This window comes from Antedon mediterranea, chromosome 1 (assembly GCF_964355755.1).
Source record: "Antedon mediterranea chromosome 1, ecAntMedi1.1, whole genome shotgun sequence".
In the NCBI taxonomy this organism is placed as follows: domain Eukaryota; kingdom Metazoa; phylum Echinodermata; class Crinoidea; order Comatulida; family Antedonidae; genus Antedon; species Antedon mediterranea.
Window position 1 is genome coordinate 41,067,040 of NC_092670.1, and position 23,486 is coordinate 41,090,525.

The 23,486-nt window shown below is 34.3% G+C and overlaps 1 protein-coding gene and 22 non-coding genes across 24 annotated transcripts; all 23 read right to left on the reverse strand.

The window, feature by feature from the left end:
- Nucleotides 1-71: 71 nt before the first annotated feature.
- Trnai-aau (transfer RNA isoleucine (anticodon AAU)) lies at nucleotides 72-144 on the reverse strand. The gene has a single exon. It is a non-coding gene; the product is annotated as a tRNA-Ile (tRNA).
- Nucleotides 145-366: 222 nt separating this feature from the next.
- On the reverse strand, nucleotides 367-439 carry Trnai-aau (transfer RNA isoleucine (anticodon AAU)). Its single transcript has one exon. It is a non-coding gene; the product is annotated as a tRNA-Ile (tRNA).
- Nucleotides 440-522: 83 nt separating this feature from the next.
- Trnai-aau (transfer RNA isoleucine (anticodon AAU)) lies at nucleotides 523-595 on the reverse strand. Its single transcript has one exon. It is a non-coding gene; the product is annotated as a tRNA-Ile (tRNA).
- A 236-nt stretch (nucleotides 596-831) lies between these two features.
- On the reverse strand, nucleotides 832-904 carry Trnai-aau (transfer RNA isoleucine (anticodon AAU)). Its single transcript has one exon. It is a non-coding gene; the product is annotated as a tRNA-Ile (tRNA).
- Nucleotides 905-977: 73 nt separating this feature from the next.
- On the reverse strand, nucleotides 978-1,050 carry Trnai-aau (transfer RNA isoleucine (anticodon AAU)). Its single transcript has one exon. It is a non-coding gene; the product is annotated as a tRNA-Ile (tRNA).
- A 377-nt stretch (nucleotides 1,051-1,427) lies between these two features.
- Nucleotides 1,428-1,500, reverse strand: Trnai-aau (transfer RNA isoleucine (anticodon AAU)). The gene has a single exon. It is a non-coding gene; the product is annotated as a tRNA-Ile (tRNA).
- An 80-nt stretch (nucleotides 1,501-1,580) lies between these two features.
- On the reverse strand, nucleotides 1,581-1,653 carry Trnai-aau (transfer RNA isoleucine (anticodon AAU)). The gene has a single exon. It is a non-coding gene; the product is annotated as a tRNA-Ile (tRNA).
- A 71-nt stretch (nucleotides 1,654-1,724) lies between these two features.
- On the reverse strand, nucleotides 1,725-1,797 carry Trnai-aau (transfer RNA isoleucine (anticodon AAU)). Its single transcript has one exon. It is a non-coding gene; the product is annotated as a tRNA-Ile (tRNA).
- Nucleotides 1,798-1,878: 81 nt separating this feature from the next.
- Trnai-aau (transfer RNA isoleucine (anticodon AAU)) lies at nucleotides 1,879-1,951 on the reverse strand. Its single transcript has one exon. It is a non-coding gene; the product is annotated as a tRNA-Ile (tRNA).
- Nucleotides 1,952-2,188: 237 nt separating this feature from the next.
- Trnai-aau (transfer RNA isoleucine (anticodon AAU)) lies at nucleotides 2,189-2,261 on the reverse strand. The gene has a single exon. It is a non-coding gene; the product is annotated as a tRNA-Ile (tRNA).
- A 235-nt stretch (nucleotides 2,262-2,496) lies between these two features.
- Nucleotides 2,497-2,569, reverse strand: Trnai-aau (transfer RNA isoleucine (anticodon AAU)). The gene has a single exon. It is a non-coding gene; the product is annotated as a tRNA-Ile (tRNA).
- Nucleotides 2,570-2,649: 80 nt separating this feature from the next.
- Trnai-aau (transfer RNA isoleucine (anticodon AAU)) lies at nucleotides 2,650-2,722 on the reverse strand. The gene has a single exon. It is a non-coding gene; the product is annotated as a tRNA-Ile (tRNA).
- Nucleotides 2,723-2,795: 73 nt separating this feature from the next.
- Nucleotides 2,796-2,868, reverse strand: Trnai-aau (transfer RNA isoleucine (anticodon AAU)). The gene has a single exon. It is a non-coding gene; the product is annotated as a tRNA-Ile (tRNA).
- A 377-nt stretch (nucleotides 2,869-3,245) lies between these two features.
- Trnai-aau (transfer RNA isoleucine (anticodon AAU)) lies at nucleotides 3,246-3,318 on the reverse strand. The gene has a single exon. It is a non-coding gene; the product is annotated as a tRNA-Ile (tRNA).
- An 80-nt stretch (nucleotides 3,319-3,398) lies between these two features.
- Nucleotides 3,399-3,471, reverse strand: Trnai-aau (transfer RNA isoleucine (anticodon AAU)). Its single transcript has one exon. It is a non-coding gene; the product is annotated as a tRNA-Ile (tRNA).
- A 71-nt stretch (nucleotides 3,472-3,542) lies between these two features.
- On the reverse strand, nucleotides 3,543-3,615 carry Trnai-aau (transfer RNA isoleucine (anticodon AAU)). Its single transcript has one exon. It is a non-coding gene; the product is annotated as a tRNA-Ile (tRNA).
- Nucleotides 3,616-3,696: 81 nt separating this feature from the next.
- Nucleotides 3,697-3,769, reverse strand: Trnai-aau (transfer RNA isoleucine (anticodon AAU)). The gene has a single exon. It is a non-coding gene; the product is annotated as a tRNA-Ile (tRNA).
- Nucleotides 3,770-4,004: 235 nt separating this feature from the next.
- Nucleotides 4,005-4,077, reverse strand: Trnai-aau (transfer RNA isoleucine (anticodon AAU)). Its single transcript has one exon. It is a non-coding gene; the product is annotated as a tRNA-Ile (tRNA).
- Nucleotides 4,078-4,159: 82 nt separating this feature from the next.
- On the reverse strand, nucleotides 4,160-4,232 carry Trnai-aau (transfer RNA isoleucine (anticodon AAU)). Its single transcript has one exon. It is a non-coding gene; the product is annotated as a tRNA-Ile (tRNA).
- Nucleotides 4,233-4,314: 82 nt separating this feature from the next.
- Trnai-aau (transfer RNA isoleucine (anticodon AAU)) lies at nucleotides 4,315-4,387 on the reverse strand. The gene has a single exon. It is a non-coding gene; the product is annotated as a tRNA-Ile (tRNA).
- An 81-nt stretch (nucleotides 4,388-4,468) lies between these two features.
- Nucleotides 4,469-4,541, reverse strand: Trnai-aau (transfer RNA isoleucine (anticodon AAU)). The gene has a single exon. It is a non-coding gene; the product is annotated as a tRNA-Ile (tRNA).
- Nucleotides 4,542-4,622: 81 nt separating this feature from the next.
- On the reverse strand, nucleotides 4,623-4,695 carry Trnai-aau (transfer RNA isoleucine (anticodon AAU)). Its single transcript has one exon. It is a non-coding gene; the product is annotated as a tRNA-Ile (tRNA).
- Nucleotides 4,696-4,938: 243 nt separating this feature from the next.
- Nucleotides 4,939-23,473, reverse strand: LOC140040372 (exostosin-like 3). Of its 2 annotated transcripts, XM_072086265.1 has the most exons (8): nucleotides 23,236-23,473; nucleotides 19,674-19,875; nucleotides 15,875-18,160; nucleotides 11,966-12,040; nucleotides 10,482-10,609; nucleotides 8,181-8,328; nucleotides 6,954-7,082; nucleotides 4,939-5,896 (listed from the first exon to the last, which is right to left on the reverse strand). In XM_072086265.1, exons 3-8 carry the CDS (start codon nucleotides 18,011-18,013, stop codon nucleotides 5,687-5,689), a joined length of 2,829 nt encoding a protein of 942 aa, XP_071942366.1. In that variant the 5' UTR covers nucleotides 18,014-18,160; nucleotides 19,674-19,875; nucleotides 23,236-23,473; the 3' UTR covers nucleotides 4,939-5,686. The 2 variants fall into 2 exon arrangements, with proteins under 2 accessions (XP_071942366.1, XP_071942374.1); XM_072086273.1 differs by lacking the exon at nucleotides 23,236-23,473 and having other exon boundaries at nucleotides 19,674-20,040.
- Nucleotides 23,474-23,486: the final 13 nt, after the last annotated feature.

The following is a 23,486-nucleotide window of genomic DNA, read 5'->3' on the forward strand; positions in this document are numbered from 1 at the left end:
ATAGATGTCACATTTCTATGATTCCTGGTTAAACATACTGTATGACTAAAAAGACGACAAATGTATAGTACTGGCCGATATGGGACTCGAACCCATGACATTCGCGTTATTAGCACGACGCTCTGCCGACTGAGCTAACCGGCCGGTTGGATACATAGATTTCACATTTCTATTATTCCTGGTTATACATACTGTATGACTAAAAAGACGAAAAAAAATACAGTACTGGCCGATATGGGGCTCGAACCGATGACATTCGCGTTATTAGCACGACGCTCTGCCGACTGAGCTGACCGGCCGGTTGGATACTAAAGGTCACATGTCTATGATTTCTGGTTAAACGTACTATGACTAAAAATACAGTACTGGCCGCTGTGGGGCTCGAACCCATGACATTCGCGTTATTAGCACGACGCTCTGCCGACTGAGCTAACCGGCCGGTTGGTTACATAGATGTCACATTTCTATGATTCCTGGTTAAACATATACTGTATGACTAAAAAGACGACAAAAATACAGTACTGGCCGATATGGGGCTCGAACCCATGACATTCGCGTTATTAGCACGACGCTCTGCCGACTGAGCTAACCGGCCGGTTGGATACATAGATGTCACATTTCTATGATTCCTGGTTAAACATACTGTATGACTAAAAAGACGAAAAAAAATACAGTACTGGCCGATATGGGGCTCGAACCCATGACATTCGCGTTATTAGCACGACGCTCTGCCGACTGAAATAACCTGCCGGTTGGATACATAGATGTCACATTTCTATGATTCCTGGTTAAACATACTGTATGACTAAAAAGACGACAAATGTATAGTACTGGCCGATATGGGACTCGAACCCATGACATTCGCGTTATTAGCACGACGCTCTGCCGACTGAGCTAACTGGCCGGATAGATGTCACATTTCTATTATTCCTGCTTAAACATACTGTATGACTAAAAAGACGACAAAAATACAGTACCGGCCGATATGGGGCTCGAACCCATGACATTCGCGTTATTAGCACGACGCTCTGCCGACTGAGCTAACCGGCCGGTTGGATACATAGATTTCACATTTCTATTATTCCTGGTTATACATACTGTATGACTAAAAAGACGAAAAAAAATACAGTACTGGCCGATATGGGGCTCGAACCGATGACATTCGCGTTATTCGCACGACGCTCTGCCGACTGAAACAACCGGCCGGTTGGATACTAGATGTCACATTTCTATGATTTCTGGTTAAACGTAGGCCTACTGTATGACTAAAAAGACGAAAAAAAGTACAGTTCTGGCCGATATGGGGCTCGAACCCATGACATTCGCGTTATTAGCACGACGCTCTCCGGTTGGATATATAGGTTTCACATTTCTATGATTCCTAGTAAAACATACTGTATGACTAAAGACGAAAAAAAATACAGTACTGGCCGATATGGGGCTCGAACCCATGACATTCGCGTTATTAGCACGACGCTCTGCCGACTGAAATAACCGGCCGGTTGGATACTAGATGTCACATTTCTATGATTTCTGGTTAAACATACTGTATGACTAAAAAGACGACAAAAATACAGTACTGGCCGATATGGGGCTCGAACCCATGACATTCGCGTTATTAGCACGACGCTCTGCCGACTGAGCTAACCGGCCGGTTGGATACATAGATGTCACATTTCTATGATTCCTGGTTAAACATACTGTATGACTAAAAAATACAGTATTGGCCGATATGGGGCTCGAACCCATGACATTCGCGTTATTAGCACGACGCTCTGCCGACTGAGCTAACCGGCCGGTTGGTTACATAGATGTCACATTTCTATGATTCCTGGTTAAACATACTGTATGACTAAAAAGACGACAAAAATACAGCACTGGCCAATATGGGGCTCGAACCCATGACATTCGTGTTATTAGCACGACGCTCTGCCGACTGAGCTAACCGGCCGGTTGGATACATAGATGTCACATTTCTATGATTCCTGGTTAAACATACTGTATGACTAAAAAGACGAAAAAAAAATACAGTACTGGCCGATATGGGGCTCGAACCCATGACATTCGCGTTATTAGCACGACGCTCTGCCGACTGAAATAACCTGCTGGTTGGATACATAGATGTCACATTTCTATGATTCCTGGTTAAACATACTGTATGACTAAAAAAACGACAAAAATACAGTACTGGCCGATATGGGGCTCGAACCCATGACATTCGCGTTATTAGCACGACGCTCTGCCGACTGAGCTAACCGGCCGGTTGGATACATAGATGTCACATTTCTATGATTCCTGGTTAAACATACTGTATGACTAAAAAGACGAAAAAAATACAGTACTGGCCAATATGGGGTTCGAACCCATGACATTCGCGTTATTAACACGACGTTTTGCCGACTGAGCTAACCGGTCGGTTGGATACATAGATGTCACATTTCTATGATTCCTGGTTAAACATACTGTATGACTAAAAAGACGACAAAGGTACAGTACTGGCCGATATGGGGCTCGAACCCATGACATTCGCGTTATTAGCACGACGCTCTGCCGACTGAGCTAACCGGCCGGTTGGATACATAGATGTCACATTTCTATGATTCCTGGTAAACATACTGTATGACTAAAAAGACGACAAATGTACAGTACTGGCCGATATGGGGCTCAAACCCATGACATTCGCGTTATTAGCACGACGCTCTGCCGACTGAGCTAACCGGCCGGATAGATGTCACATTTCTATTATTCCTTGTTAAACATACTGTATGACTAAAAAGACGACAAAAATACAGTACCGGCCGATATGGGGCTCGAACCCATGACATTCGCGTTATTAGCACGACGCTCTGCCGACTGAGCTAACCGGCCGGTTGGATACATAGATTTCACATTTCTATTATTCCTGGTTATACATACTGTATGACTAAAAAGACGAAAAAAAATACAGTACTGGCCGATATGGGGCTCGAACCGATGACATTCGCGTTATTAGCACGACGCTCTGCCGACTTAAACAACCGGCCGGTTGGATACTAGATTTCACATTTCTATGATTTCTGGTTAAACGTAGGCCTACTGTATGACTAAAAAGACGAAAAAAAGTACAGTTCTGGCCGATATGGGGCTCGAACCCATGACATTCGCGTTATTAGCACGACGCTCTCCGGTTGGATATATAGGTTTCACATTTCTATGATTCCTAGTAAAACATACTGTATGACTAAAGACGAAAAAAAATACAGTACTGGCCGATATGGGGCTCGAACCCATGACATTCGCGTTATTAGCACGACGCTCTGCCGACTGAAATAACCGGCCGGTTGGATACTAGATGTCACATTTCTATGATTTCTGGTTAAACATACTGTATGACTAAAAAGACGACAAAAATACAGTACTGGCCGATATGGGGCTCGAACCCATGACATTCGCGTTATTAGCACGACGCTCTGCCGACTGAGCTAACCGGCCGGTTGGATACATAGATGTCACATTTCTATGATTCCTGGTTAAACATACTGTATGACTAAAAAATACAGTATTGGCCGATATGGGGCTCGAACCCATGACATTCTCGTTATTAGCACGACGCTCTGCCGACTGAGCTAACCTGCCGGTTGGATACATAGATGTCACATTTCTATTATTCCAGGTTAAACATACTGTATGACTAAAAAGACGACAAAAATACAGTATTGGCCGATATGGGGCTCGAACCCATGACATTCGCGTTATTAGCACGACGCTCTGCCGACTGAGCTAACCGGTCGGTTGGATACATAGATGTCACATTTCTATGATTCCTGGTTAAAAATACTGTATGACTAAAAAGACGACAAAAATACAGTATTGGCCGATATGGGGCTCGAACCCATGACATTCGCGTTATTAGCACGACGCTCTGGCGACTGAAATAACCGGTCGGTTGGATACATAGATGTCACGTTTCTATGATTCCTGGTTAAACATACTGTATGACTAAAAAGACGACAAAAGTACAGTACTGGCCGATATGGGGCTCGAACCCATGACATTCGCGTTATTAGCACGACGCTCTGCCGACTGAGCTAACCGGCCGGTTGGATACATAGATGTCACGTTTCTATGATTCCTGGTTAAACATACTGTATGACTAAAAAAGACGACAAAAGTATAGTACTGGCCGATATGGGGCTCGAACCCATGACATTCGCGTTATTAGCACGACGCTCTGCCGACTGATCTAACCGGCCGGTTGGATACTAGATGTCACATTTCTATGATTCCTAGTTAAACATACTGTATGACTAAAAAAACGAAAAAAAAATACAGTATTGGCCGATATGGGGCTCGAACCCATGACATTCGCGTTATTAGCACGACGCTCTGCCGACTGAGCTAACCGGCCGGTTGGATACATAGATGTCACATTTCTATGATTTCTGGTTAAACGTACTGTATGACTAAAAAGACGACAAAAGTACAGTACTGGCCGATATGGGGCTCGAACCCATGACATTCGCGTTATTAGCACGACGCTCTGCCGACTGAGCTAACCGGCCGGTTGGATACATAGATGTCACATTTCTATGATTACTGGTTAAACATACTGTATGACTAAAAAGACGACAAAAATACAGTATTGGCCGATATGGGGCTCGAACCCATGACATTCGCGTTATTAGCACGACGCTCTGCCGACTGAGCTAACCGGCCGGTTGGATACGTTGATGTCACGTTTCTATGATTCCTGGTTAAACATACTGAATGACTAAAAAGACGACAAAAACACATTTCTGGTCGATATGTGGCGAACTTCTATCAGTAAATCTATTTCACAACCATGTAATATAAAGATAGTAATAATATATTTGTAGCGTGACTAACAGACAGATAGATAGACAGCCAACAGTATAATTGTTTTCTTTTATTATGGGTCACTTTTGCAAACATTAAGAAATATCAAGTAACCAATCAAACAAGTAGAAAAAAGAATGTAAATTTGAGCGAACTGGCTTTTTATATTATTTATCCAAATGGATAAATTGAAAAACATGATTGAAACATTTCATAAAATATAAAATATAGAAAACTAAATCTATACAAAGTTTGGAAATCAGCAGAAAAAAGATAAGATAAGATTACTACTATTAAAAGCCAAGAAACACTGGTCCCACATTGAATGCGTTGCAATGCGGGGATTATTTGTGGCAATTTGCGGAAAGCTGCAGAGTAGGTAACAATGTTAGTCGTGTGTTCACATAAAATGTAAACAGTTAGTTACATGTATGCGTGGTGATCATACCAATGTAACACATAGCAAGTGGAGCAATGAGGAAGAAAATAAATGTGGTAACAATATGAATTTGGTTATTTCTGAATAAAATTCTGATGGTACAAGTTACCATGACAGTTTTTTTATACAGCTTTTTGAAAAGAATGACAAGCTAAAATTAAACAAACTGACCTCTAGAGGGCCAAATACATGGTCAAGAGTCCGGTTTGAGAATAGTTACATGTAATGATAAATTTCTACAGTTATTTTCAGATGCTTCTTATAATTTCAGATTATTGTTTCCATGACAACATTAATATGTTTTATAAACACTCTAATCATAGCTTAATCTATGGTGGTTGTCGTGGTATCTATTCCAGAGGGTTGCTTAATATTTCAATCGTTGGTTTAAATAATTCAGCACCATTTGATTTAAATATACTTAAAACACTTTTGTTTATCGTGAGGTATTCTTGTTTTAAAAAGCACGGAGTCAACACGAAATTGCGTGTTTAGCAGAGGCGTGTATCCAAACACTTTTGTAAAAAACTTGATGCATGTGTGTCTCTCATTAAAATGAGACTCGTCCAATGAGAGGGCATCTGGACATCCTGGACAACGGAACGTCCACCTTGAAGTGACCTGTGAAAAACAAATGGAAACAAATATTATGATAAAAACGTTTTACTTATAGCAACTCAGTTGCAAGCTCTTCTCAGTGATAAAAAATTGCAAAAGATGAACTTGGTTAATGAAAAAAAGATGGATGATAATTACGGAAATACTTGACAAAGATCATAACGCTGTGCATGGAAAATTCTATACACCATCATCAGCGCAATATAATTCATTCTAATACAACACTTGCCAATTATACATAAATTTCAGTTTTGCTTGATAAATTCTATAAACCTTTGATCAGCGCAATATAATTCATCCTAACATAAAACTTGTCATTTACATATCAAATTAAAGTCTTGCTTGATAAATTCTATAAACCTTTGATCAGCGCAATATAATTCATCCTAACATAACACTTGTCATTTACATATCAAATTAAAGTCTTGCTTGATAAATTTCATGGATCTACTATAATATTAGCTCTATGCAATAACCAGGCAATATAAATCATCCTAATTATAACATTTGTTAATTAATGTACATGAAAAAAAACACTTTCAGGAGTTTAATACAATATGGAAACAGGAGTGGAATGCAGAGCTGTAGCTTGGTGGTTAACATGCTTGCCTTCCAATCCTAAGGTCCAGGGCTTCCAATCCTAAGGTCCAGGGTTTAATCCTGACCTACTGTAGTATCAGGGTTCAATCCTGACCTAGTGCCAGGGTTGTAGCTCACGATTCTTTCAACTCCACTCCCTAAGCCTCAAATGAGACTTTATAAGCACGATAATTATAAAATAGTTTATCCATCCTGCAATTGGAGAGATTGTGTTCACTGTTGGGTGTGTATAAAAAAAAGAAAGAAGGTGAGGAAGAGAACAGGAAGGCAAGAGGAAGGAAAGTAGAGGAGGAAAAGAATGAAAAGGAGGGAGAGAAGAGGAGGAAGGGGAGAAGAAAAGAGAAAAGTAGGTATTAATGTATACCTTTTATTCTATTTATTATGTGATTATTAACATACATATTCTGATTGCATTGTTTAAGACTCTGTGACTAAATAATAAATACTATCTTGTACAAACCTTAATTGGAGGTTTACGAGTGATATGGGAGACTAGAAAGTTCATAGCAATGTCTTCACAGTTAATGTACTCATCAACCTTGTCTCTGATAACCTTAGGCATTATGTAGCTGTACACGTACGAATAATACTGAAAAGAGAATGAAACATTTACCAACACTAAATGTATGAATAATACTGAAAAAAAGAAAAAAAAAGTTGTAAAAGATTAACAGATAATTTATTTAAAATGTTATGTGATATTATGTGTAAGGTTAAAATGAAATTTGGTTAGCCTTCATAAAGAGAGTAGTCAAATTATACCAGTATCAACATTATGCCTCAAGTAAGTCACAAATGAGATTTGGTATAATGAAATGCAGTCTAAACAATGACTAACAAAAGACGATAACTGGATTTTCCATTGCCCTACTAAATACAAACTGATAGCATTGCCTTCCTTTATGCTCAGTATCCACCCATCCATGATTCCTATTGGGAAACAATAGGTTGTTTTTAAATGATTTGCAAGACATCTTCATGCTATTATTAGTGTCAATGAAAACACCAAATTGTGTATTTTAACCAGGAATTAAGTATGCTTAGATTGAATAGGGGGAATATGGTACCGATCACGCCCAAATTGTTGAAATGTGGGTATAGGCCAGCCTACTACATTTCGACACTTAAGTCGCTCCCACTTCCAGTTTAACTTAAGAAAGTATGAAATAAGACTTGAGTACTGTACTTTACCTTATGAAAGAAAGTATGAGATAAGACTTGAGTACTGTACTTTACCTTATGAAAGAAAGTATGAGATAAGACTTGAGTACTGTACTTTACCTTATGAAAGAAAGTATGAGATAAGACTTGAGTACTGTACTTTACCTTATGAAAGAAAGTATGAGATAAGACTTGAGTACTGTACTTTACCTTATGAAAGAAAGTATGAGATAAGACTTGAGTACTGTACTTTACCTTATGAAAGAAAGTATGAGAAAAGACTTTAAGTACTGTACTTTACCTTATGAAAGAAAGTATGAGATAAGACTTGAGTACTGTACTTTACCTTATGAAAGAAAGTATGAGATAAGACTTGAGTACTGTACTTTACCTTATAAAAGAAAGTATGAGATAAGACTTGAGTACTGTACTTTACCTTATGAAAGAAAGTATGAGATAAGACTTGAGTACTGTACTTTACCTTATGAAAGAAAGTATGAGATAAGACTTGAGTACTGTACTTTACCTTATGAAAGAAGGCAGCTCCTGTCAGGACCATAGACAGTTCACACGAATAGTTTGAGTTGTATAAGAAGCCATCTTTGTTTGACAAATCCCAAGCATGAAACCGGCCAGGAAATCCAACAATACGATCTCTAGCTTCTCGCCACACCCTAAAAAATGACAATACACAATTGTCAACACCTTTCTAATTGTTTACCTATGTTCTCAATTTTTACTTTAGGCACAAATTTTGAATCCTGTTGCATGTACTGGTTGCATGTACTGGTTGCATGTACTGGTTGCATGTACTGGTTGCATGTACTGGTTGCATGTACTGTTGTATGTACTGTTATATGTACTGTACTGTTGCACCTTCATAGTCAACTCTCCCAATACCAGGCTTTTAGAAAACCAGAAACTCTTCCAAAACCTGTCCCAAATTGATACCATTAGAAAACATTCTGAATACCAGACTTCCCAGAAAACCAGACATGTTATTTAGGCCAGCCCAAAGGTGTCCAGTATTATGAGAATTGACTGATAGTGATACTTGGAATGAAGAAGTAAAAATTTATTATTATTTACTACATAAAACGTAAGATATAATAATGCCTTTTCATCTCCTCTTCATATACTACTCTAAAATGATTAAATTGTACATAGAGATGACAACTAATGGTCTTCTTGGAGATTATTATTTTTGCTATTTATGATTTTTGATGTAGTTGTTCAAGGCCATATAACCACTTGGGTATACAACTAGCATAGTTTATAACTTTTCAAGGCAAAAACAACTATTTCTGCAACATTTTGTGCTTTCACTTCCTTCCTATCAGCTTCAGAGGACGAGTACCGGGTGTGTTTGCAATGAACGTTTGAAATTAATAATTCTAATAGGGGTGATTGACCCAATTGATCATTATTGTCCGGAAAAAGTGTAATACAACAGGGTCAACAAGATAGAGCGTGCATCACATTGGTACTATCGCACTCTTTATATCTTTATAAATTGAGATTAAAAAAAATATATATATAATTAGCCCTGCTATCATACAAATCAAATTTGTTGTGTAATAAAGTACTATGAAATAGCTAAGTTTTATGTTTTTTTCAGTCTTTGTCTGTTTGTCCTTTTCTAGTGCATTAATATATATATTTTTTATTTTTAGCCAAACTATTTGAATCAATATGTGTTACAACATAGCATTAGTCATGCTAGCTTGTTTCCAGTACAGTTTACTAAGAACTCAATGATGCTTCATAATTCAACCTAAACTATAAGTCTAGTGTTGACTAGGAACAGAATGAATCCAGCGTATTGACCATTGAGCAACTTTATAAATTAATTATTATTATATCACTGTGACAATCTAGCGTACAATGTATTATTCAAAGGTATAGAAATTAAACATTTAAAACATCTGCTCACAAATTGATCAAAACAGTACTGAAATGTCATCAGCTGCCAAAAAACAGAGAGAAGAAAACATAAATATTCATTTGTTCATTTGATTGAAAGCATATAATATAACATTTGTTTTTTCCCATAAAACATTATATGGAGATATACTATACATGAATAATGTATTAACATTTGTTTCAAACATTACTTTACATTGTAAACAATATATGTTGTCCCTCTTTCTATTTCATTATTTATGACCGCTTTAAAGTAATATAATTAATTTGTTTATAGCTGTAATTATCGATTGAAAAAAAAAGCATTTGTTTTGCAATGCCACACAAAAAGTGTTTGAATAAATAAATCATTGTAAATTATCCTAAGGGTATTGCCACTTAATTTAACTTTAAATCTGATGTTGAATATTCTTTCTCTGCCGATGACGTACAAATCAATAATTCTGAATACATAACTGAATTGTGTACATAATAACAAGCTTATATATTGTAACAGAATAGGCTGTAAATAATTTATGTAGTACCTAAATGACTCACTATTACATGTGCTACAACAAAGTGTCATTTGTACCATTCTACAAAATCTAGCTTTTTCTAGTGTACTCATCAGGAGGGCAAATGGGAATATGGCAGGTTCAATTTAGACCACCAACAGACACTGTTTAATACCATATGTTTAAAACAAATGATGATAATAAAATGAAAAAAGTTATAAAGTAAACATCTTTGTAGGAGTAGCGCTTAGGGTGGAATAATCTATATTAAGGATCTTCTAATGTTAAACTTAGGCTGAGAAGTCCTCAGACAAGGTGGAGAGGATTGAAAGGGCTAGTAGCACTAGCAAGATCTCTACAAACACTATAAGTACTGTCATGAAGACAAATATAATCATCATATTTCTTACCGAAAGCCAAATAGAATCTCATCATGTCTCAGATGAGCATCGTCGTCAATAGACAAAAGCGCGTCCGTTTCTATCTCATCATATGGAAGAAACCGGTTATTCAAACTGTTTTTTTTTGTCTTGATAACCTGAAATTTATAAATACATTTCTTTAAATTATTCTGGTGAAACGAAAAAGTAATGTATGTTTTTGTATTAATAACTGCGGTCTCACTGGCCACTTCTTTTGAGTTGAGATAATACTGAAAGAACACATGCCATAGTAAAGATTTTATACTATAACTTCTTTTAAATCTCCTATGCATCCAACAAACTATTTTATAATTTATTATGCTTTTAAAATAATTCTTATTTGAGGCTTAGGGAGTGGAGTTGAAACGTTTGTGATTTACAATCCTGGCACTAGGTCAGGATTGAACCCCGGCACTAGGTCAGGATTGAACCCTGGACCTTGGGTTTGGAAGGCAAGCACATTTTGTACCAAATACATTTATTCATCAAATCACAAATTACAGTAAAAATAATAATATGTACAATGTTTCAAGAAACCTCCACTGCAGTCTGTAGTCAAATGTAACGACGTCTCTATCACAATGTACAATATAAAGACTTATACGCTGGCATCGTCTCAATCACACTAGCTAGTAAATTCAAAACGTACGTCAGCATCACATACAGTAACATTTTATGCAAATTATTAAGCATTCTACAATCGTAAAGAAAGTATTTAAGCTCGCTTCTTCTGATTATAATTCAAGACACAAATTAATTTAATGTTTCTGTGTCATCCTTTTCTTAAACAATTTATATTTACAATCATCAGCATCTGACAATCATTTTGTATGTTGCTATACTACAACAAATGGCTATATGCATCAGCATCTGACAATCATTTTGTATGTTGCTATACTACAACAAATGGCTATGCATCATTAAACTCAAGAAGACATGCAGCAAGGACAAACAAATTGTGTTACTACTTTATGACAAATAAAAGCAAAGGATATTAAAAAACTGTAAAAAATTTAATTACCTTTATCGTAAATTCTAATATATGCTCTTATTCTATATCGCAAAGCACTTACCTTCTAACCTACCGGTAAGCACTACTCTATAAAAACACGCTAATTCCAATTATCGATTAAACGTTGCTTTTTGATTAGTAAGTATGTTCTTAAATTCATTTATGTAAAACATGGCACAGTATTCAATAGGTCTACTGTATCCCAATAAATTATTAACTTTTTACTGATTCTTAATTAGCTAATCACAAAGTCATTTAAAAAATTCATTTTGTATTATAACGAATATTTTAAATGTATTGTATATAGTATTTTAAATGCATTGTATATAGTGCTTTAAATGTATTGTAATATCCTATCCTGCCAAGGACGATATCTTAGCATTTTGACAAATAAAGTATTATCTGTGTCTAATTCTAAAAAAGCTGGTATACAAACATAGATAGAGTATTGTTACTGTACCTTGATGGGCACATGGATACGGGGCCAAAGCAGGTCATCTTTGGGAGGCTCTGGTGAATTCCATACAACAATTACCTGCAAGAACAATTCATATTAATAGTGTTGTATTAAGTAAACTCTGTAGTAACTAAATTTATTTTAGGTAGATGGGTAAAAAGTGATTTAGAGTGCTTCAATTTGTTTCTTACTTTGTTAAGAGATACAGGTACTGTATACCTACCTGTCTTACAGGTACTGTATACCTGTCTTACAGGTACTGTATACCTGTCTTACAGGTACGGTACTGTATACCTGTCTTACAGGTACTGTATACCTGTCTTACAGGTACTGTATACCTGTCTTACAGGTACTGTATACCTGTCTTACAGGTACTGTATACCTGTCTTACAGGTACTGTATACCTGTCTTATTTAATTTACTTTTTTCTCATTTCATTTAATTTAATCATTACTTTTTAAAATAAATGAATGAATTGGCTGCTTTTATAGTATTTATCGTCCAATATAATTTAAATCAAGAAGTTGTTTTTTGTACATTACCTAAAAAAACTAGTACAGTACTACAACAAACTATGTACAAATATATAGCATGTATAAAAGACATAATTCAGGTGGTTTGTATGACAAACTTTCTCTAGAGGATGACCTTGTTTGAACTCTCAGCAAGACTGCTGAGGGTGGCAGAGGTCAAATGAGAACTAATTGCCAGGATCTTGCATACATCTAGGTGTAGGTCAAGCATGTGCAATGCATGTCAATTAATAATAATAATCTAAACATTTTATGAAAAATAATGAACTTATGAAGGCGTTTTGGAGGAAATGTGATGTAGATTTTATGTTCTATACCTGTTGATCAAGTTAGGTTTGCTATGAAAAATATGTTAATAATATAACTTAAATGTTTCACAAGTAACTTGAGAATTGAGTATCTCATTACAAAAGTCTCAGATATCAACATCAAGGGACAGAGCTGAATTTAATTGCAGTATTTATAAATTAATCAATAGTATTTAATATTATTTGGATGAATGACTGCGGCTTCATTGATGCAATTTCAAATAAATACAAAATAAATATTTATTAAAATAAATGGATTTTACTTTACTCTATAAGATTTTCAATTTGATGTAATATCATTTATCATCAATCTTAGTGACGAAGAAAACTTTAAAAAGGTTTTAATAATATTTAAAATGCCCCAGGCACAGTCTGCAAGGATCTAGGCCGCAGTTCGGCTGCTAATTCATGTGTTTTCTTTGATTTTAACATTTAAGACTGTAGTGAATGAAATTTAAAATTAATTTTAAATTCTGAGATTTTTATCCACATATTGCATTTCAATTTGATACTGTGAGTACATTTACGACATTATAGCGGATTAGAATATTCAAGAAATCTAAAATGGAGAAATGGAAAGGTACTGTAACATATGTGAAATTGTAACTTCATAAAACTATATTCAATTAAATAGTATAATTTCGTTATCAAAAAGATTCATCAATCCACAATGACAGGCAGTAATAGTAGGCAGTAGTAGGTGTGTGTACAATTAGGTGTGTCAAGACAAATGAGATGTATATACAGTAGTAATCTCTGCTTGCTAATCATAGGTGTGTACAGTACTGTAGGTGTGCCAGGACAAATGGCCCTGGAGTAAATCCTACAAAGGTAGTTGGTAGATTAAAATATGGAGATAACATTTTCACTAATTTATATTTAAGCACTGGTAGATTATGCTTAAATTTAAATCAGTGTTTTAATAATGAATTTTAGAAAACATTGTAAAGATTGAATTTTAGCGAGTATTTAGCTATTTTGGTCCTTTAAACTAATTTAATTGATGACAAACTGAATGAAGAAGACTGGCCAAACATTACACACTTTTTATTTTCAGCAAACACTTGAAAATAAACAAGACTCTCACGAACATAATTCATGTGTCAGATAATCCAAACAGCAAACAACTTGAATTATTGCATGACACAAATTTAAAAGCATCATGCTACTGAATTAACATTGACATCGTGGACATTAGTAATATAGAAGGGGCTAAGAATAGACAGACTTGGTTAACAATCATGATGAATACAAACGACAAGGACACAATATCGCAAACATCATGTTTATCAGACTAAAGAACAGGTTAATATTATGACTAATAATCCTAATCAATGTTACAGAATGACAGAACATTAGTTATTTAAGCACTAAGAATAGACAAACTTGGTTAATGAATATGACAAGGCCCAAGCATCACAAACAACATTCATGTTTATCAAACCAAGGAACATCTAGTAATAGTCCAGTGGTTATTAATGATGAATTTTGCTAATTCTAATCAATCAGAATGAACATCAGTTATTCAAGGCACTAAGAATAGACAGACTCTGACTTTGTTCAATAACATGATGAATAGTCTACAAGGCCCAGCATCATTCTTGTAAAGAGCTAAATTGTGTTGTATTGGATTTGTCCATAATACTGTATGTCTGAAGAACAATTGATATTTAGATGTACTGTAGTCATCATTTTTTTATATTTTTGCATGTATTTAAAGCCTGTGAAACATCCTGTTGATAGCTAATACAGCACACGTTACAAACTGATACAAGTGGATGTCTGTGTGTGTCTACCAAGCACATACAGTACTGAATATCCTGTATTTACACACTTATATTTATATAAGAAATAAGTAATCTATCTTGCTCCATTACTAGATGATATTCTTGTAATATAAATTCATATATCATTATTCTTTAAATATCAAAGTTGATAATTTCATACTCTAAAAACACAAGACTGTACACTTTAATCATACACTACAGTAGCTCCGTGCTTAAATTGTACAAAATCAATAATTTGATGCAAATCCAGATTCATTAGATGAGATATTCATTAAGATAATGAAATGTACAGACATTATGCATTAAGAATACAATGCTCTCACTTATAACAGCACACATACATTGAAAGAGTTGCACTTACAATGCAGCTATTAAAACCAAAGATTGTAAGACTCACAAACCCTAAATTCACCCATTCAGTTCGCTTTGTTTTCTTCAATCAAACTCTCTATACTAATAACTTTCCTATCGAATTTATTTATTTTTAATTGAATGCTAAGACTAAAAGATGCAAATGTATGTGTCAAAATATCAATATTTTGTAGTTTACTGGTCCATGGCCTGCTTTCTTTAATTACATATTAAACTTAATGATGAATGATATGTACTGTATATGTTAAATTTCTAAAATTAGATCATGTGTATATTATGTGTGTGTCCTGTCCTGTTAACATGAATGGTTATAAACATTATTAATCAGAAGAGAATCTTACAAAATCATGATGCCTTCTACACAGTATTTCTGCCTTTTAGCATTTCCTAATATCTGAAAACACTACACTCAATCAAAAAAATAATATAGCTAGTGGATAAAGCAGAATGGTTATCAGCTTTTACACAGATGCCCCGAAGATTCTGTCTGTTCCAACAAGGTTACAATACAATACAATCAATAGAATATCTCACAAGATGAAATATGTATTCAATTGTAGTGTTATACTCATCAATCAGTTGTGTGGTTGATAACAGTATTTTAACTTCTGTACAGAATTATTTTCAAGCTATAATAAGGGAAGTGATGACACATGGTACAGACTTTAATGTCAGATTTAAAGATACCCATATTCAATTAAATATTTGAACAAGTACAAGTAAGCCAATGGAATAGTAATATCCGGTATAAGCTGAATGTTATTTGATTGTACACTGTACACACAGTATGTTTGCAGTTGATACACAATAAACTGGGTAATGTGTTCAAATTAGGCTGCTGCCTTCAAAAGCCAATGCAAGATTCAACCTCATCCTACTGTAATATTGCAATGTAAAATACTGTTTATTTACCTTGTTTAAATATGGCAGTCCAACAAGTCTTTCCAAAGCTGACATCAGAACTTTTTCTCTTTCGTACGTAAGCATCACAATCGTAAACTGCTCCCGAGGAACGTTCCCACCAATTGCTTCCTGGAATTCCTTCCCAGCACCACCCACACCGCCCCCAATCGGTCGGAATCCGTGCTGCGAACCAATAAACCTTGCATCAGTTGGAAGCAGAGGATCGTTTGGCAATGATGGAAATAAGTATTGAGGTCCAGGTGGATTGTTCCAAATGTATTCTTGATCCACGATAGTTGTGGTGAAGTTACGCAGATACTTTGGTGAAGCAAACGGAGGATCAATTGGGCCTAACAATTCCTCTGGGTCTACGGCTACTTTTATTTTCTCCTCTTTTTTTGGGTGACCAGACGGGAAAATATTGGGAGATGGTTCACTGGGTAAAATACTAGCTGGAATAGAGAGTCTAGTCCTTATTGTGGCTAACAGTGTGTTTGTTACGGCTTCTGTTGATGATAGGTACGTCGACCAGACAAACCAACCCTGTCGCCGCATAGATAATATATCTTTATCAGAAATTGTTTTAAGAAAAAAATAAAGCTCTGTTATCCGAGATTTAGGTAAAATAATCGCGCACTTTTTCCAAGAAATAAATTCGTTAAAAGGTAGTTGTATTTGTTCACCTAATATAACAGGTATTGCACCGTATCGTAACGCTTCATAAAGTCGAATATAAAGATGAGTTGAAAAAGCTATAGAGTTGTTGGTGGCAAGAATCAATGCAAACGTAGATTGTTGCAATGTACTAACACGTTCTGTATGTTCCCCACATAAACCCCATTCAACATTCTGTGTTTCCTGTACTTCAAAATTTGATTTTGTACACATAAAATCTATAAAAAACCTATCTTCTTTTATCTTTTTTAACTTTTCAAGCTCTTCTGTCATAAATAAAATCTCTTCTGCTTCTTCTTTTGTTAAAGTTAAATCTGCTTTAACTTGTTTACCATTCACATTATTTTGTTCTACATTAATGAATGCAACATTATCTTCTGAAGGTGCCATGTTGTTTGAAAAACTTTTGCCTTGGAATGTTAAAAAGTAAGTCCTTAAAGCAGGCACTTGGATGGGCGTGTCTTTCCAGTCAAATTTGGAGTCTAAATTCAAGAGCATCGGCGCTACGATATCAAATCCAGCTCGAAACTGATTTGTTTCAAAATTTGTTTGAACAACAATTGCACGACCTGTGTCTGTATTTTTTAAATTATTCGATAGCGTTTCATATCTTTGGAGATTTAGAAGAACATGATTACGACCATCACCGTTCCAATTTGGCAATTTATTTAAATTTGTTTCTAATTTTGCTACAGCACCTTTAGCAGTACTATCTCCGACACACACTAAATAAATGCATGCCATGTGGGCGTCATAAGCAATGTACGGGCTCGTGGCAAGTATATGCAATAAAGACGTCCTTATACTTGATTCTACCGTTTCAGAAATTGGATGACTATTAGGTTTGTAAAAATAAACTGGAAAATGAGACGTGACAGAACAACGTGAATAATCAAAACAATTGTACTGTCGGCAGCGTTTACTCGACCCTGGTGGCGCTATTTCGACATTATCATCTAAGCTAGGAAGAATTCGTTTTGGTGCAACTATATGCGAGATGGCTTGTAACGCCACTTCCTCTTTCTCCTTTCTCATATTACTCACCTGCATATGCAAATGATCAAGTTCCTTCTGCGAATGAACAAGTACAGATTGCATTGATTCCTTCTCTTCATACAACGCATGTATGTCGTTATTCATTGACTGACGACGACTTTCCATTTCACGTAACTCATTTGACACGGAAATACGTATACGACATAACTCTTCTAAATGCGTTTTTAGATCACTCGGTTCCATCGATGTTATACCATCGCAACTTGTCAATGAAAATGGCCCGTAACTAATGGCATCAGAGTTTGTAAGATAATAATGCGTTAGCAACGGTAACACTATTAATATCACTAAAAGAATTGTTATCAGCCGCGATAAAAACTTGTTTCGACTCAGCCACCGAGCAAACGATATCTGAGCCGACGGACGCATTGCGGGTTGTTCTTTGCGTGCGGCAAACTCCATCCTATTTATAAGCATCCTTTAAGAATTTAACAAACATTTTAATGTCAAAGGTCAAATGCTTTTCCATTGGGAATTTATTGACAGTATGCGAACACAATCCAGTTTCTGTGGACGTGTACAGAGTTCATACAGATTCATTGTGAAATTGTTAGGTTACACCATCTGAAATACAAAATAAAAATGGATTGGATCAAACAAGAATTTATAATGAAAATTACTTTGCAATACAGTATGTTATTTAATTAAAAAATGTAAAGTATAGTAACATTGATTTTGAATCTTTTGCTATGATATTATCATAACTTTTATTTTGTTTTCTTGATATTGTTTATTCTATTAATTTGTATACACAGTAATAACTTATAATCAGTATATTTATGCAGGCAGTCGTAGATGTAATAATAAACATTTATTATATTTTTGCCTTTGAAAAAATTGCTTTAATATTTCTATTGTCCACCAGGGTAATGTTCAGAGCTTACACAAAGAGTAAAATATACCATGAAGTACTGTAAAGTATTAGGAACAATATTTACAATATTGATAATAATTGATTGCTTATATTGTTAATTTTCTGGTGAAAATGTTTCTCTTTTTGTTTTTTGTATAATTTGTATGTGGATGTACATCCATAAATAATGTACTGTACTATCCGAAATAAAGAAAATGAATGAATGAATAATCATACAAAATGTCCAAAGCAAGCTCTATGAAAGGTCTGAAGTCAGAGTATTTAATGTGTTTATCATCATAAGTTATGAATGTAAGCCATATTGTCGATTTAATATTGCATGCTTTCTATCTGTCTTTGTCTTTTAAGTTTAAGCATTTTATGGTATAACTATAATTAAATATTCTGCTTCAAGACAAATTGTATATTATACTGTACACTGAAATACAGTAATACTATGCTTTACACTTTTCCCAGAATGATTAATGATAAAATATAGTATGGCTGAGTACAAATCTACTAATAAAGAATTAGATTACAGATAATAATCTACTGTATCAATACAATAGATTGGAAATGTATTTGTACTGTAGTTTTTTAAATAAAATTTTTTGCCAATTATCCCACGGGCACTGCTGTAGCAATCGCTGTTCATAGAATCCCTAGGTATTTCTCAAAGCTTGATGACTATACAATTCATAAAGTGAAACATTAAATGTGTTCACATAGTGTATTATGTAGTGTGAAAAATGATGGATTTAATGTTTTGTGTAAATATTAAATCTTTCTTTTATAGATAATAATTAATATTCAACCTTGACACTTGCAGGGATTGACTTTCAGTATTTAACATCAATATTGTGAAATGTTACCTGATTGTTATTGAACATTACTGTTTGTTGAGATCCTTTGCTGTTAAGCTTTTCTAATTTTAGACCTGTTAATGTTATTGTAACTGTTTGCATTGTAATATATAGGCCTAGTTACACTGATGTATTTAATTTAAGGCATATTTCTTTGTTAGTGTTACAATAATAAAAATTTAATTGATGGTCATGGGAATTGTACTACAAACAAAAATCAAGATTATCAACATACACTATCAAACAAAAGATACAGAAAATACCTGTAAACAGTAATTAAATTGTACTGTAAACTTAATCTATTTGGAGAATAGTGATGCCATATTACTTAAATAAATTACATTAACAAAAACACACTTACCTGTACATGAGGTATAAATATTTAGACAATAATCATGATTGTTTTAGAGTTAATCTCTTCTAACACAATGTAGTAAGGTCAGGAATGAGTAAAAACGCTGTAAATATCATACTAACTGCACTGCCTCGCCTCCTGCGATTGGATAGCTGCACCCGTTGGACCTGACAGGAAGATATTAATTCAGCTAAGAAGTCTAAACATCCTGTTGTATAGGAAAATACATTACAATATGATAATTACAATGTTGATGAAATTACTGGCACAATGTAAATGTTTTTAGAATATCAATCCAAAAACGAGAACATTAAGATCCTGTGTGTATGTCCTGGTGTAAACATAACATAATATTTCACATGACCTTTGAACAGTTTTATATGTTTATAAAGTAAATTTATAGTACAGTACATACCAAAACTAAATAGTGGATTATGTTTGGCAAAGGAATTCTTGGTAGGATTTGAGATAAAAATGTTAAGTAATGTCAAATGTGATGCAAATACTTTGATATGTTCACAATGTCAAGGCTGGGGTCCACTTACAACACTCCAGCAGCAATGCTCCACTTCAGCAATGGTGGTTGTAGAATTGACAAAAATAAAGTTTTTTAAATTGCAAAGGTATTGATTGAATGTTATTACTGTACAGTAATTCAAATATCTAAATATCTTATTAAATTTCATGAATACAGTACTACTGTAATGGATTCGAAACTATACAGTGACCTTACAGGTCACCTGACCTTACAGGTTATCTTACTTGAGCTTTGAGACTATAAAGTGACCTTACAGGTTATCTTACTTGAGCTTTGAGACTATACAGTGACCTTACAGGTTATCTTTGAGCTTTGAGGTCCACATAATAAAGACTGGATTCTTACTTTTAGTTAGTTATCATAGCAGAATATTTCTATTAATCCATTCTTTGGAGGAAGTACAGTATTTATGTACTGTCGCAATACATTTCTAATTTATAGTTCAATGGGATTACCAAGGAAATTAAACTATTTTTGATAATTATAATGAAATTTGCCATGAATTATTTCTATTTGAGAAATTTGTAATTGTAATGAAACAACGATTTAATGAATGAAAATGCATGACTTGGTGAGGCTTGCTCTGTCATCAACATCTGGAATGAGGAAGCCATAGTGTCAACAATGTTTTATATACTAGGATTTGATTGAAGGCTATGGATAATAAACATTCCTATGACTACAGGATTACATATTTATGCATTTCCTAGAACATTACCGCAACAATTAAAATAAATGTAAGGAAGAAATTAAAATTATTAGGTATTGGTACCAACATTTTTTTTTTTTCAATAATAATAATGTTGTAACTCAATTCAATGTTGTGTTAACTGTTATGTTATGATGATATCATCACAGTTTACTGTAGGTACTGTATAAAAGGTTTAGATTTGTATCCATTATATCTTATTAATGGTATATAAGTATGTATCTCAAATCAAATAGTTATGTTATGATAGTATCATCACAATTTACTGTAGGTATTCATTACACTATACCTTATTATAATGGTACAGGTATAAGTGCAGTATGCAACTCCAATCAAATGGTTGTTGTGGTATGATAATATCCCCACAGACAAGAATCTAGCAACGATGAAATAAAAATATGCACCCTGCAAAAATCAGATACTGTGCAGATAACCCTGTACAGTAGTATACAGAGGATAAACCTAGGTTAATCTATGCCTGTACAGTAGTATACAGAGGATAAACCTAGGTTAATCTATGCCTGTACAGTAGTATACAGAGGATAAACCTAGGTTAATCTATGCCTGTACAGTAGTATACAGAGGATAAACCTAGGTTAATCTATGCCTGTACAGTAGTATACAGAGGATAAACCTAGGTTAATCTATGCCTGTACAGTAGTATACAGAGGATAAACCTAGGTTAATCTATGCCTGTACAGTAGTATACAGAGGATAAACCTAGGTTAATCTATGCCTGTACAGTAGTATACAGAGGATAAACCTAGGTTAATCTATGCCTGTACAGTAGTATACAGAGGATAAACCTAGGTTAATCTATGCCTGTAGTATACAGAGGATAAACCTAGGTTAATCTATGCCTGTACAGTAGTATACAGAGGATAAACCTAGGTTAATCTATGCCTGTACAGTAGTATACAGAGGATAAACCTAGGTTAATCTATGCCTGTAGTATACAGAGGATAAACCTAGGTTAATCTATGCCTGTAGTATACAGAATTTGATCAAACTACACAATGTGCATTTCAGACAAAAGCAATGAAATATGATGTAGAAAAGTAGATGATTACACACATGTAAATTTACATAATAAATTGTGGATTTATTTTTGGCAAATAATCAAGATCCTAGTCTGCTTCACCTGATTAGACACATTAATCAACAGCTACAACATTAATGTACAGTTACATTAATAACATGAGGAAGATGACATGATCATTTCAAACATTGTAACAAAGAAGATCAGTAACATATAGTCACATGAATTATGTTAATAACGGTAACATGATATGTTTAGCTCAAAGAAGAAACAATAAAATCTACTTTTAGTATATTAGAGTTAGACAATGGACTAGTGCATTGTGCATGCTATTATTCAATATACTAAATTCAGATTAATAAATCTTTCTCAATGGTTAAGTAATTAAGTGAGTTACAGATTACAATAATAATCCCTTTTTAGAGTAATCAGAATTGCCATACATCTAAAAATTAAATGAAATTAAGAATTTATGTATAAATTGCTAATTTTGTATCGATCCAGGATTAAGATATTAGAATAAATTATAATATATTAAAAAGTTTTATATTTAAATTAAATTAATTATTTTGCTTTTATTTTGATTCTTATTGAAATTGAATTTATTAATTTGTATAATAAAAAGAGTGGAAATAATAGAGGTGGGTTGCTCCCACGAAAGACAAAAAAACCCTTTTTATTTCAGATAACTAAATCAAAGCTCCTTTAGTTTAATCAGAGTATTCTTGTACGAATGTTTCTGATTAAAATATTTTCTTTCATATCAACCCAACCCTTCCAATATTATTTGCATTAACTAGGACCTTACTGTGTTTGACATTTAAACAATTAATTAGCAGACTTAATTTATGATTGTTGAGACTGTCTTGACAAATTTTATTGGCAAATTTGCCAACCTGTCAAAAAAAGTAAATAAAAGAAAGGCTTTTAAAATTAATATATATGCTGTGCTTCTAATGTAATCATTAAATATAAAGAAAGCTAGACCTAAAAAACCTAATATAAATTTTGGTTTTCACAATTTGAACTCTCTTTCTTAGCTTCTTTCTGTTAAGTTGAGCAGAGTTTTGTGTGTGCAGCCCAACTCACTCAGTTAGTACACTCACGCACCTGCTGGATGGCACAGTCAGGCCTACTTACTTACTTACGGCTAGGCTAGCCGAACGGCGTGAAGTTGCAGACATATAAATACAATTTAAATACACAAACAAATGCAATTTATAGGAGTAATGTGTAATCAACTATCCTATAATGATGTAAAATCTAAAGATGCCAAACTTACCGAATAATTATTTAAGATATTTCGAGACTAATCCTAGACAACACATTTGTCACATATTAAGAACATACTTGACACACACGTCTTTCTGTCCCTGTCTTGTTTTGTGTTTGCTGCCCTCTATGAGAGTCTCCAATAGCACTTTTCAAAAAACTAAAATCACTTTCTTCTTTCACTGCTTATCTTTCCTTTTAAATTGTAAACAAATTAATTGTCTTCATATCCCTCGTCACACCTTGTTAACAATATACACA